The following is a 15,416-nucleotide window of genomic DNA, read 5'->3' as shown; positions in this document are numbered from 1 at the left end:
GGAAGAGAAATCACTTGAGCTTTTTGTGTTTCTAACAAAACGTGCATATATCTGTATTATATCATTCTTGAATTGATAGCGACTGTCAAATCTTCCATCACTTTACGAAATATCGGGATCCGTGAATCTAGAATTCCTTATGATATAGTAGACCTACACGTAGTCTGATACAGTCTATTGTGCTGGTCATTGATTTCGAACCATTTTATCAGCCTGTCCGCGACAAACACAGGAAGACCATTGGGTAATATATTTGAACAATAGCTAGTCGAGATCTTCCCGAGGTCATTCATTCAATGTGTTGGTATATCTGTTTCCGCTCTGCCCAATTCAGATGATATGGCCGCACAGTAGGTATTCATGTTTGGTTTAGACGCATTGTTATTGAGATATATGTTAGTGAAAACATACAGTCACATAGGTCTATGTGTTGTCGGGGAAGGGATATGTTAGAGGGTGTGGGTATCGGATGACAGCAATCCATTATTCTAATGCATAAATTGATGAAAAAAGTAACTGATTATACAAAATAGGCTATATCCAACGATCCCGATATAATTAGGTTAACGACTATATGGATTTCTAATGCAAGACTTTCGAAATTATTTTATTCAGTAATATATAAATTTATGTATAGAAATTGTATTGCTTTTATCTGGCGTTATCAAATAATGTTATGGTATTATGGTAGACCGTTTTTCCTTCAACGATGGAGGGTTGGTCAATTGACCAGATATGATCGGTGATGCCAGCTACTGACCGTTGACTGGTTTTTTTTCGGATACTTCGGTTTCAAACCTGGCACGTCCTTAAATAACCATGGCTGTTGACAGGACGTAAAACTAAAACAAACAAGTCTTTGGCATTACGCTTCTTTGAGATAATACTACAAAGTATAGGGGAGTTTCTGCTATCGCACTGAGACACAAACCAGGTTAAGTCGCAGTCTCATTATACAATTATTTCGCACACTTAACGCATCACAAACAAGAGAGGTTCTTGAATGATCGCAGTTGACTACAATGATTTTCAGCTATCACAATGAGACACAAACCAGGTTAGTCACAGTATCATTATATACTTAATACGCACACGTAACACAACATAATGCGGGATGATTTTCTTTGTTGATCTTAGCATACTACAGAACGTTAGACAAGGTAAAACGCATTTAAACATAACAACAGTTGGATGTGAACGAACGCTACGTATGGGAAAATAAAAAAACGGAATTGCAGTGAGAATAGCTACAAGGCCCTCATTGGAGACCTCTCCAGAATTAAAATTGCAAAACTGGACATGACAAAGGAATAAGAGCAATGGTGTCAATATTGAACAAGCCCTCATGTTTTACACAACAGTTTAATGAAGCTTCAAATGCAAGATAAACAACTACGTTAAAGGTACACACAATGTAATCCCTATACACAATGTCGCATAGCATCAAATGTTATTGTCATGATGTTTTGTAACATATCTCACCGGCTATTTCTTCCCCGAGGCGACGTTTGATTTACATAACTTTCGTTGGTTTTTTTTCATAAGGTAGTCTATTATTTAGCTTGTAAAATCACTTGAAGTAAGATTTGTACATGCATTATCGGTGGATGCAACATTGGGAAGCACGGTTTCTTCCGATATTCACTTCCTTTTAAGGACAGAGACATGGGTATACGCTTACCTATTGAGACACACTTGCATTAAACATCTGATTCTCCCATGGGACGTATACGGATATCGGCTGGACCATGTTGGTGTTTTTAGGGAATCGCATGTTTGCACCAGAAAATTAACTCATCGCTCGATTCCAATCGAATAAACAAGCATGATAAATCAATGTCGGTATAACTTGTCTTGCAATTGTTGTGAGCAAGTTAAGTTTATTGTAGGAACCATTTTCTGGCGGAGATACGCTTTTACTTCGGATACATGTATGTTACGAACACGGAAACTGGTAAACTGTATATAGAGGCCCCATGGGAGATATATAACGTGCATGAAGGCCCGCTTTTTTCGGAGAGCAAGCGCGCATACTTCACAACAAATTCCTAATGGGGCCTCTATCAGACAACAATACCAAGAATGTTTCGCAACATTTACAAAAATCAAGATGCTTCTTTGATAACCGCTCGTAAGAAACGGAAATATTTATCTGTTTTCCTATTTAAGTAAGCCTTATGGGCTGTGTATATAGCTGCTTTTCGTTACAGATAATGTCAGTTTAAAAATGCATTATCTTCGATTGCAATGCTCGTGGGACATCGGCGTTTCCGAATGACCTGCCTACCTATTGCTTTATTGCCGGCTTTTTTATTATCTATTCTTTGAGAGAAGCCAGGGGGCTAATCTGACGCCTCTTCTCTTTACGCTTGTTGCAGTTAACATTTATTTCTGAATTTTCGGCGTTTACATAAAAAAAACATGTTCAGGTTTATAGCTACCATTTTTTTATTTCTAGATACTATTACAACGAGTGTTTTTGTTGAAAATTCCCTTTTTAAATACCAAGTTTCTCAAGCAACTACCTGTTTATTGTGATGTTGTCAGGCAATTGCGAACAAACAATTACAGTATACCGTCAGTTTTGGTGATACATAAAATGTTAGAAATCAACACAATGATTTAGAGATTTTAAGCATGTTCCTATTGTTATTAAATATTAACAATAGGGATTAGAAACACGTTTTCCCAGTTTGGTGACCCCCTCTTACAATGATTTGCGCGTTTGAGCATTTGTAAAATATGAAAATATAAGTAGAATGCTTAGGGAACTTTGATGTAGTACAGCATAATTGCCGATGCTACAATACAAAAAAAAATTAAAGCATGTTTTATCATGATTATATTTTAAATCGGCAAAATACTAAATAAAAAAAAGAAAAAGAAACAGATATTTTGAAGATTTAGTATTCAATTTTGTCTATTTAATAAACGGTTATAGTTACACCGATAACGGTCTAATGACAGTCGGATAACTATAATTGGACCAAATGGTATGTTAAGACCCTCTCATAGCATTTTTCTCTTTCATTTGAGCGTTGCAGAAGGTCTAGCTTTCTGTCTCTGCTATGAACTATCTATTTTTGTTCTTAAGAGAAGGAACACCGATTCAAAAATGATTATTGTAATCTGAATTGTTGGAGTATCCTGTTCGGCATCTTCGACAGTAAACTTCAGGGAGAATACACTTAAACGTTAGGAAAAAGTCAGCTATTGCACGGAGACGCAACACAAAATATATCACAGCAATTATCTAAGATGTACTGAAGAACGATACGAATGCTAGTTGCATACAGACAAGGCAATCCATTACGTTAATGAACGCAGTTGATTAAATGACATTAAAAAGCATAAACCTACGCATGGATATTTGCATACATCACAATTGACGCCGCAAGGAACAATTCGAATTGACGGAAAATTTAAATGCATTTGCTGCATATTTCACTTTGAAGTGTGTCATATCAAGTTTAGATTAAGACTTAGATGAGTGTGCTTATTACATTCGAAATAACATTAATGTGGAATTAATATCGCTGTTATATTAGGGTTTCAACCCCACCTTTCTTGATAAATCGGTCAGGTTTTGTTTTTGCAAGCAATCATTCTCAAGTATAATTTGCGGCATATGTCGCAATGACTTCACATACATTGCGACACAAGAGGACACAACGTGATTACAAATATCGGAAAACCAATGATGTTCATTTTAATCCCACCGCCTGTTTTTCTTTAATATTACTTTTGTTTTGTATATTTTATCATACAAAAATGTCTTAAAAGCTATGTTTAAAATGTCACTTTGCTGTCTAGACCAATACACGCGTTCATCGTTCGATAATTCCATAGTGAACATTTCGTTTGTTTTGTCAAATTATCAGGCTTACACTTTTCATAATGAGCATATCTCGAATCACCAAATTATAACCACTTTAAAAATCAATATGCTCCTACATTATATCAATCATGCATTCAAACCAAATTAATATTTAATGATTCTTAAAACGAAAATGTATGATTCGTTACAGGTCTATTCGTGTTTTGTCATTACCTATCCGGTATATTAAGTGATGGATGTTAAAATGATTCAAAGCGATAATTCACAATTAGCAGGACATACATTTGCCTTTGCTTAAGGCGTGCTTATGATGTATTTGTTTCTGATGAAAATTATTTTTGTTGAAATATCAATTATGTTTTATTGCACCGATGCATTTTTGCTTTTTGCATAACTGATGGATTTCTTTAATGATAGATCTGCGACACGGTGTATAGTTAATCTACCCCCCCCAACAAAAAGTGGAAAAATAGTGTACAATAAAAACATCACACAAAACTAAAACCTAAAAAAAACTAGGTCATGTGTATGAAGTTTTAAAAAACTATTACATCGCCTTATGCGGGAAGTTTTTTCAAACAACGAATCCAAGCAAGTCCTTATTAATAAAAAAAACTCGCATTATTCATTTGGTGATACGGTCCGTTGGCTAATATACAGTATATAGTAAAATATACATATAATATACAAATCATGTATGAATTCTAGACTGCGTATCAAAAATTGAAATCTTATGATAAAACCTGTTCTTAATAAGAATTATACTGGATATCTGAGCTAGCGGCGTTTATGATGATAAAAATACCAACCCTGCGAGCGGTATTTAATTGATTTAAATCTGTGTTGGAAATGAAAACCCTTATCAGAATGTTCCCGTTAGCTTTTATTCATTGATTAGCGCATTGTTATGATTAACTGACTTAGTCGAGATATTATGCATTATTCACAACCACACAATTTATCCTCTGCAACAAACAACGTTTTGTAAGATATATGAATGTATGTTTCCATTAAAGATAAATGACACCCGGCATGACATCTGAATTATTTATCATTTTAGCAACATGTACCTCCAGGAACCTGTTGACGTGGATTGCCAATCTGTCATCGTAACAAGCATGTCTCCATTTTTAAAGTACAGATTCACTGCAATTACAATGTACTGGTTAAATATTGGATACCCTCCCATACATCATTGCGTTTCCAGGCTGGGCGAGGCATGATATGGCCGCTATGTCGGCTGTCGGATGCGAAAACGCAAAACGAGCGGGAAGAATATTAATCATACCTGAAAGTAGCTAATCTTAAAATCGAAAATTTCTTGCTGCGTTTTCAGATTCATTTCATCTCATTAGAAGATATCAAGATTTCATTCCTGACCAACTGGCTACCAGTAATCATACTGCTTAATAGTACATTCGGTCGTCTGCTCAAATGTCAGTAATCCTTGGCTTACTGACATTTGAAAAATAACTGCTGAAAATTCATTAAGTGAAGAGGCAAATATTTGAAAATCTCAGGAGAAACTAATTAAGGAGTATTTCGATTTAAGTCAGAATGTTTATCTGGTGGAAACTTGTGTAAGAAAAAAAACATTGGCCATCTCAACTAATCGCCTGCTATCTAATGCAGAACGACATGTTGAAGTAAACGAAATTCTAATCAACAACCTTTAATGCTAGTTTTTGGTTTACTCGTTTTTTAAAACGCTGCATGTTTTGATGTTATGAAAGCCATCATGCAGCTAAGAGCGACATGAATGTCCATCAGTTAAAAGTTGAGCGAAAGGTAAATTACAACTCGAGAAGCAGATTAAAAATGAGATTTTTTGAAAATTATTTATAGCCGACAGCAGCTTAAATCTGGTTTGTGGAACAGTTTTCCTTGGTAGGTTCATACGGAATTTTCCACACTTAGATTAATTTGCATTTTGGTTTTATTCGCTTCATTCGTTTCTTTGACATTTATACTAGCCATCTTTGTAGTTTTCATGCGTGTAGCAAATGTGATTTTGGTCTCTGGGATAAGTTTGCCATAGCGGAATACGTTTTCCGTTTTCTAGTGCAATCCCATTGAAATGTACAAAGATGAAACCCTTTAGAGACTGTCATAAAAACATCAATTTCAATAGCAATGTATCAGCAATCTCCCAAAACCCTTATTTTGCGTTAGTTGATATAAACAACCAAATGTTTATTACATATTGTACAATTTGACATTGATATGCTATACATTCTTCTAAATGTGAAAACAGTATAATTCATTTTTCAGTATCATCTGTCATCAACAAGATAAAATTTAAATCGTATTGCAAATGTTAAAAAAGATCTACGATAAATGAACATTAGTATACAAAGGTTACACAGGATTCGTAATATTTCGGCACTAGGAGACACTCCTTGTTACGTAATATCCAGCATTAACCCATCAAATCTTAACTACAACATTGTATAAAGTTGTTACTGATATTTTTACGAGATTATGATATGGTAGATACATTTTGATCGAATCATCTATGGCATTGTAAACAAATCAGCTCCCGTGACATGCATAACATTTGTCAACGTGGCTCTATTCACGAGAGAGCACTAGGCTCCAAATGATGGCTGTTTGATAGTCTTCAATCCTCGAGAGTAATCCTTTCCGTATTTGTTAGTGTCTCCGAATCAGTTATACGGTATACGAGCAACAAGATAAAATGTAATTTATAAGCAAATCCCAGATTATGACTGGATTGTCGATTTGGGGTGCCGTTAAAGCCAATTGTAGTACGAGTAGAGCTCACAGCCAGGTGCTTATGTCGTTATACAGAGTGACCAATACCACAGACGAATGTTAATATAACTCGATTGGTGTAACCTACCACAACTTATACATACAAATGGTTCATAATAGAGATTTGATATCAAATCACATTGTGTTTACACTATCGGTATTTCCGTGATCTGAAAGCCGTTCCGCTATCATGGTCGTGTGGCGATGGTTATATTTGCATTTGGCAGTTAAAAATCCCACCGGGAATATCATATCTTTACATCACCTCCTGCAATTAAACAAGTAAATGATTTGGCGGTGTTTCCTGGCTAAGCAAGCTTCAAGTATTTCCTAAACTGAGCTCCCTTGAGTACTTCCACTAAATACCTTGGTATATAGAACAGTTTTGTGATTGTAGCAGAAGCCTACTTTATCTCGGCTGTCTGATACCTGAATTCCCAGGATTAAACGCGATATTTGCTACCACTATTGTAGTTTGTGATATTGTTTATGTAATAACTATAGATCAAGCTAGATTTTATCTTCCGACCAGACCTTGAGTGATTTTTGTACTTGATGGTATTGCAAGCAAACAACTTAGGTTTGATAACAGTTGGTGATTGATTGCGTTTTGGAAAAAAATAATGGGTTCATGAAGTGCATCATCGCGTATTTTTCTAACGAATAATTGTACCAATTACCTCGTGTCATGATCTATACATGACTGTTATGTAATAAGTTATTACCATGCTTTCATATTTTTCGTATGCCGTTGCAAAGTTATTAACTCATTACCATTTCGGGTCAATGGTTCTTGCAGAAAATCTTGAAATATAATAAAACTGTACATTTCATCGTGATTATTGCAACATAACTGTAAGAAGACAGTCGAAAACAAACAATCCATCATCCCACCAGACTATAATATAGTTTCATTTTATTTCAAAACATTTTTATTAAATCGTTAGATTTAATATGGATTGGGCAGCAGGCTATGCCTATATAAGCCCTCTCCCTGTGGATACATACATGTACATCTCAAAATCATATATATAATATATGTAATTTTACAGACAAAATTGGAATTAAATATATATTTAAGATACACTTGTAAGTAATACTATGATAACATTCAATATAATGTAGTATGTTTATGTTGTCTGTAAATGACTTAAAAGTGAAATTCATCTTCCAAAACATTAAATCAAAACTATTTGCTTTGATCATGATGACACACCAGAAAGGGCTTTGAACAAAGGAATGCAGCTTTCAACTTTTGCAAAATTTTATTTAGATATTTTAAATCCATTTTAAGGTATCAATGGTATGTCTCGGTTGAAACTAGTTTGAAAAGGTCAATTTGAAATACTAGATCCTTAGAATGTCAAACATTTTCTAAGAACATTTTCCAGGATAGCAAATTAGTGTCAAATTCAACATCTACAGGAATGACGAGGACAAAAAGGGCATACGCATTGTCCCAATATACCTACATGGATACAGACTGTCATGATTCTAAAATCGCTACTAACATTCTTCGCCATCACTACGTAGAGCAATTACTTAAACCAATTATCAAAACCGGATGCAGACTCATTAGCCATATATCCTACTTTATGCAACCGTGATAAGTGTCACAACATTCCATTGAGTCGTGCGTCACATGTTTCCATGTCTTGACAGGGGTAATACGAGAGCCGCCGCCCATCAGCGGGTAGCTAGCGAAACCTGCCAAAGACTGCATTAACAGGAGAGAACGGAATTACCCCAAGTTTTGCTCTCGACTTCTGCACATACACATACAAACATCGTCACTCCCGCTGATAAACTTCTCTTATCTCCCCGTGACAAATGAGCGAAAACGAGACGGAACTAAAAGACGCAACATAAGGCATCAAAGAATTCATTCGCTTTCTTCGGCTCTTCTTTTATACATTTCTCCAATAGCCTAGTGCCAATTCTTCGCCGCAGCGTTAGAGTGCTAAGGCGATCATTTCATCGTTAATCATACAAGCCAACCAGAACATTGCCACACGATAGTTTTGGTGTCTGTTTTGAAGGTTTCCTCCGAAGCATGATGTTTGGCAAAGTAGATATTTACATAGACCATTGGAGAACACGTCTTTCATCATCCGCTGCATCACTCTTACAGTTCTGCTATCTCTATTATTATGTGCGAATCCATTAGAAGTTGCTCTGGTAGCACCCTGATGTACCGGAAGATACTCCGCCGCGTCAGGCCCCTCTTCTAAGTGTGTCTAATTCAACCACAATGCTGTAAATGGTATACGTAATAGCGCTCCCAGTCGCAAATAACAGTATATATAGATGTATATATTAATGTGGTTGACTAAATGATATACTATTGATATTTTTCGTCGCTTTGATCAATCATATTACTTTACGTCGGAGAATTCTATCTTAATTGCTTTCTCTCGGCGTTGCATGGAGATCCATCATCCCAAAAATATTAATATGGAAATAATACGTGAATTGCACAATTAGTGTACGTATATTTATGATATGACGGAAGATGCATTCTCATGTTTAATATTTGCTATTTTATTATTGCACTTTTAAAAGGAATATATCAGATAATTTACCAGCGAACATGATCAAATTTGTACTTTTATCGTACGTATAACAGCAGTCTTCATTTCGAGACCTCATTATTCTATATTAGTGAAACAAATTCATATTCGAGAACCCTATTTTTTTCCAAATTCCTTGAACATATCCATATTTCTTCACATTTCCTCTTATTCGTGAATATAGCTAAACTCATAATATTCGGTACACACATGTTCGTGTTTAAACTAAACGAGAAAAAATAATGATATTGTACAAGTACCTATACAATCAATTTGTATTATTTGTTCTACAAAGTCGTGATTTCTCGAACCTAACTGGTTTTTTTTATTGCATGTTAGACGGATCTATGTATATTTTCGACCTGTTCATCAGTTAAATTTAATTTAGTGGTTCTTAAAAATACAAAATAATGATGTAACGGGTTCATGGGTATTTTATAGAAAAAAAAACGCCTTTCAATGTATTTGTTTGATAAATTAACGTCCTATAAATAACAAGGATCATGCATGAAGTGCGTGGTGAGTGTGTTTTGGGAGACTGTGGTATATTCTTGTTGGGTCTTCTTGTATAGTATATTGTATATCAATGAAGCACCATTTAGCCCTCCCCAATCGGTCACATTATACACTGAGAAGGGGCGAACTAGTCGTCCCAATCTCTTTGATAAGATTAACAATTTTAGATTGAATTACAACGATTTACTTGAAAACATTTTTGATATGACAATAACATTCTGTTCACAATTTATTTAGTTTTGTTATACAACTAGTACATAAAAATATATCCAATTTAACCTTGAATTACACAAAGGACATTTCCGAATTCGAATGACAATGCTAAATCATTAGAGACTATTCCATTAGCACTGTACATTTCATGCTTCGATAGGTCCTACTCTTTAACGGGGTATGGACATCTATGAGGTTTCGGTCGTCTGCACTTTGTTCTTGACACTCTTCGCATCTTTAGTTTGGAAACCTTATGATCTACATCAAATATCCCCGTGAGTGTATCAAATTGGATCAAGAGAGGTTTTCCGAGATCAGCCATGTACTTAAATCAATTGAGAAGCCCATGAAATTCTCTGGTGATAATTTTTGGAAATATTGTTTTTCCTAGAAAACCATGATATACATAAACTGATGTCTGAGAAGATGTATTGAATAGTTTTCCAATTTTACCTTTTAGAAGAAGGAAAACTGCGTTTTTTAAAATAAAAGTAATTGAATTAACTTTACAGAATGTATTATTATCGCTTGAATATTGGAACGCATTCTTCTCTTTTCGATTTATGATCGTATGTCTACAGTACACTTGTTGATTATTCGTCTGAAATACGCGGAAAGCATTTCACCGTATCCTACGTTTCAAAAACCCTTTAAGTATTTAACTTTAATTTATGTGAAATACTCATACATAAGGTATATGAAGGATAAAAGATAGCCCTATATTTCAATGTAATGTAATGCAATTTTGTAACGAACAGTTCCATTGGTTTAAATATCATCCGATTATCCAATAAGCAATGTCTTTATAACGTGATTAAGTTTTTTGCACCATAATATTTTTAAAGCGAAATATGAATTACAATAGGAACGTTCTACAAGCTAGTTTATTGCAGTGATCTTTGGACGATTTTTAACAATGAATATTTATTAAAGTTATCTAAAATGAAATATATGTTACTGGTCGATACTTTCAAGTGAAATATGATTAGATACTTCTTCATTTTTATTATACGAAGAATACATTCAATTGACATGACACAATGAAACTTTATGGGAAAAGATAATACCTTTCAATGACCGATTGATCTGGGAGATAGGTACGGAATCTACACTTTAATTAGGACAAGACCAGCAGTATATCGTAAAATACCTCGTTATATTATAGCATATTGTTGAACTAAGCGTTTTCTGCCGTTCTTTATCAATTTGTTGCGTATTTACATGTAATTGAATAAACTTATATGAACTACTCCATATATGTAGATACTGACTTGATATGAAATATAGCAATACACTCACTTTATAATTTTGAAATGATTTATGATCAGACTTTATTAACATTTGCACTGCAACCCCCGATGTGACCTTATCTATCAAACGTCGTTGGCATTGTATACGAAGCGCGCTTCATTAAAGAATTGTCGAAGATGATATTCAGTTAAATCTGGCATTTTATGATTACTAGACTTTTTGAGACCCAAACTTTCACTCTGCATTAGTAAATATTTGACGCTTAAACAGTTTGTCAATGTTTCAAAAGCAGTAATATGATTTTGTTAATAATTTCCTTCTTAAAGTGGTGAATTGCAACGACAAATACCTTTCACTGCGGCTTCCTTTCGTAATATGCAGCACGATTTGCAGATTATAACTTAAATGCATTATTGGAGGGTAAAATAAGAAGTCATTTTAATAAATCAGAAGACGTCCTGTAATTAAGATCCATAGAAATCTTCGGTAATTCAATCAAAATGCCTTATTTTTTATTGTGGAGTTTGATTAAATCAAACATCGCGTCACTAGAGCGATAGTCGAAGTTTGAAATCAAGGGGAAAATGGAAAAAAAATATTGTTACTAGTAATTAAAGTTTGATTTTTGTCTAAATTGATATTAGACTTCAAACAATATATTTTTTTTAAATGATATCAACAGAACGTCCAAAATAATGCAAAACTTCATTCATCTCCTATTCATTCTAACACGCATTGAAACAATAGAAAGAAATCAACGCGACTCCGATTATGATGCTAAAACTGACAAATGTTTATATGGTTATCCGCTCGACCCAGCGGGGACCGCAATGGCCAAACAGATAAGATTTCTACATATTACCACAAGCCCTCAATCTCTGGGTCGCGAGTTCGAATCCCATGTGGGGCAGTTGCCGGCTACTGACCGTTGTTGTTGGATTTTCTCTGGTTACTCTTAGTTTCTTCAACCAACAAACATACACGTCCTTACAGGACTCTGGCAATAAATAGGATATTAAAATAATTAAACCCAAAACCCAAACCCGGCTCAGTAGAACTAATAATCGTACAATACCACATCAATATTGGCACCGCGACATAATGTGAATGTGTACCAAATTTCCTACATTTATATTATAAAATGGAAGTTTCATAAGTCGTGATGCACTAGATGCGACAGACTAATTTGACTTTATTTTTAAGCTGCTGGTACAATATCGTATCATTACCACCAGCAGAACATAATTTAAATGTGTACTTTGTTTGATATTAAGATTGTAAAATGAAAATTTAATACTTATTGTTGGTTTCAGGTAATATGGAAGAAAACTAATGAGAAACACGCTCTAACGGTGGGAGAGTTCGTATTCGTTAAGGATCCCAGCTTCAGTGTTAAACACATCCCCTACCGGGACGAATGGAACCTAATGATTAACAATGTACAGGTCAAGCACGCCGGCAAGTACGAGTGTCAAGTCAGCACCAAGGAAAATATGCATCGATATATCACACTCACAGTTTCAGGTAACCAATTATACTATGGCACTCCAAAACCACCGGGGTTCATTTTAACATTATTATTTTGTTCATAACCAATAAGTAAAGTTCCTGCGATTGATACATCCTGTCTTTGCATATAAAAGAGTTGTCTGAACTTCTGAGATTGGTCCGTCGTTATTTTGCGTTTGAAAATTACGACATATCTTTAAAATGTATTACGTTACATGTACGCTTGCAAATGTATAAAGTCACGCACGCTTGCAAACGTATAAAGTCACAATCATAGCCTACCTTCAAGAGCAGATAACTCAGTAATATGCAAAGTATTGTTTTTAACAAAATGACACATTTTATTTTGCGATAGTTTGTCTGTCCTTGTAACCAATTTCGAAAATGTTTTAAATTACATTGATCGGTATAATTGTATAAATAACAAAGATAGATGGCCTGTATGATTATGCAACTCTGCTCTCTGTAAAACTAATTTTGCTTCAACGTTGACTATGACATCTATTCTGGGCTATAAATAGATTTTATCACACAAATTCATCAATATATATATCGATATTTCATTAATTACTTTGATATCTTATCGATACATCCTTGAATTATTTATTAATTTATCTTGTCTAGCCCAGTTACATTATTGATATTCTCGATGAAAACATAAAATAAATATGAAAACATACACAAACAAGAAATGCATAATTGTTATGATGATAATGAAATTAAACCTACTGGTCCATCTTTCACGTGCAATTCTGTGTTTTTGCTTTTGATATTGCTTCTTCCTCGCTTATTTCCCTCGATGCCATTTTTTGAAACATACATATCTATTGTGTATGCATTCATATTTTTACTTCAAATGACGTCAATACATATGTTTATCAATCATTAGTAATATATTACGCGCGGGGGAAACTTTCGTGCTAAAGGTCATTTGGATAATTAGCGTAACTGTCCTCTATTGCGTAAATTTTCACATAACTATATTGCGAAACAAGCCCTTCCATGCCGACCCCGATAGTTTAAAAAACATGTTTTATGTCTTTATACACCATTAACTAATGTATTGGGACCCAGACTGACCGATGTCGATGAACATAGGCACCATTTTCCTCTCTCCAGACTTCATATCAGACCTGTATCGGCTAATTTTGCTTTATACTGACTAGTCATAGTTATATGCAGAGATAGCGTTATCTCACTTCGCTGTTTAAGGCTTCTTCTCTAGGGACGTTAGATTTACAAGTAAAAAGATTCGAAGAGTCTGGCTTGAAAAAATTGCGAAACTTAAGCATGGTCTATGATGTCGTTTAGAACACTTTCAAATCGAATGCGAAGTTACCATATTCCCAAGTGATCACCCTCGTAAAGAATATAAGGATAACCCACAGACGGTGTTTAAGAAATTGACAAAATGTCCTTGAAGATAGCTGATATAACAAGAATATATGCTGTACAGAAAGGCAATTATTGGGTTGGTCCTTAAGTCCGTTTTCGGATCTGAATTGCTTTGCAGATTGCGATTTAAATAGTCAGACAATATCATTAATCGATAAGATAGCATTAAATTCTCCTGATAACGGAGAATAAAAAACTTAATAAGAATCGTATTCAAGACATGCGCATAAGTAAGAAGAGAACTGATAAGTTCATTTTGCCCAAGTAGGCAATCGACATATTGTTAGTATGGCCAATATATAGAGGTTTCAATATGATGCTCTTGCCAATGATTACAAAAAAGACGTGTTGTTAGCTAAATCAATTCCCTAAAATCAACACCTAACTTCTGCCGAATGCATCGAGCAACAACTTTTCTGATGACGATGTTATGTGTACATACGTGTTACAATTAGGTGTATATGTTTTCTGGCACAGCCTACAGAAAGCTACTAGGGGACGATGAACCTTCTTGGTAGTACTTTGATGTGGCTTGTTGTACCGACATTGATTTGAAGGGCCGCCATCACAGTAGTTCACGCTCAGTATACACTAATTACATATGTTCAACACGGTTCTACGTCGGTATGGTGTTTGGTGAATGACACGAGGTACAAGTGATGTTACCAGGATAAGATCACTCATAACAAGCTACTTAACGTCCTCTTTGACGTCTCTCTTGTCTTTCTGTGTAACATGCGATATCATAGTCGCGCTGGAAATATTACCGGAGTACATATCCCGGTAATTAGCAACCACTGCAGACATCTGGATTCAAGCAGATAGGGAAATACAGTATCTAGCCTCCCCGTGGCGCTTAGGAATGATATATATAAACACGTGCAATTAGTATTAGAAATAATTGTCCTGCATACGAAAATAACAACAAGAGGTGCACGTGCCCTGAACAGGAAATGCAGCATGTGTATTTAGGTGTTTTTATTCCTAGTTAGCTCCCTTGCGGGTATAAAGTATTCTTTGCGAAGTCATTATTTCATGGGCACAATTCACGTCGTTTTCACTGATGTTACGCTCGTGATGTCACAATTAATACCTACCCGCAAGGGTAGATAACTCTGACTCTGTAATATGCAAATACAGAATACCTGTATCTGTGTGTATTTCTATTTACAGATAAACGGAAAAGAATTAGGAGTAAGTCAGACCTACGTCATTAACAATATTTGCTACCATGACAACCTGCCCAGCTAATAAACTTTTCAATATTTGTTGGCAATGCCATGTTCGTTTCACTGCCCTAATATCACGTTTCCTTTGTACCTGTGTCAACAAACTGTATACATGACCTG

The 15,416-nt window shown here is 35.0% G+C and overlaps 1 protein-coding gene across 6 annotated transcripts in view; it reads left to right on the top strand.

Moving 5' to 3' along the window:
* The window catches only part of LOC138333923 (protein amalgam-like), a 154,386-nt gene that overhangs the window by 123,608 nt on the left and 15,362 nt on the right, over window positions 1-15,416 (top strand). For 5 of the 6 annotated variants that reach the window (XM_069282583.1, XM_069282587.1, XM_069282586.1 and 2 more), the window contains 2 exons: window positions 12,477-12,687; window positions 15,241-15,261. In XM_069282583.1, coding sequence (XP_069138684.1) covers window positions 12,477-12,687; window positions 15,241-15,261 — 232 coding nt within the window. The remainder of the gene's footprint in view (window positions 1-12,476; window positions 12,688-15,240; window positions 15,262-15,416) is intronic. The other variant, XM_069282585.1, reaches the window with a different exon arrangement.

The sequence above is a fragment of the Argopecten irradians genome, chromosome 10 (genome assembly GCF_041381155.1).
Source record: "Argopecten irradians isolate NY chromosome 10, Ai_NY, whole genome shotgun sequence".
Lineage (NCBI taxonomy): Eukaryota > Metazoa > Mollusca > Bivalvia > Pectinida > Pectinidae > Argopecten > Argopecten irradians.
This window is presented reverse-complemented; position numbering and strand designations above follow the sequence as displayed.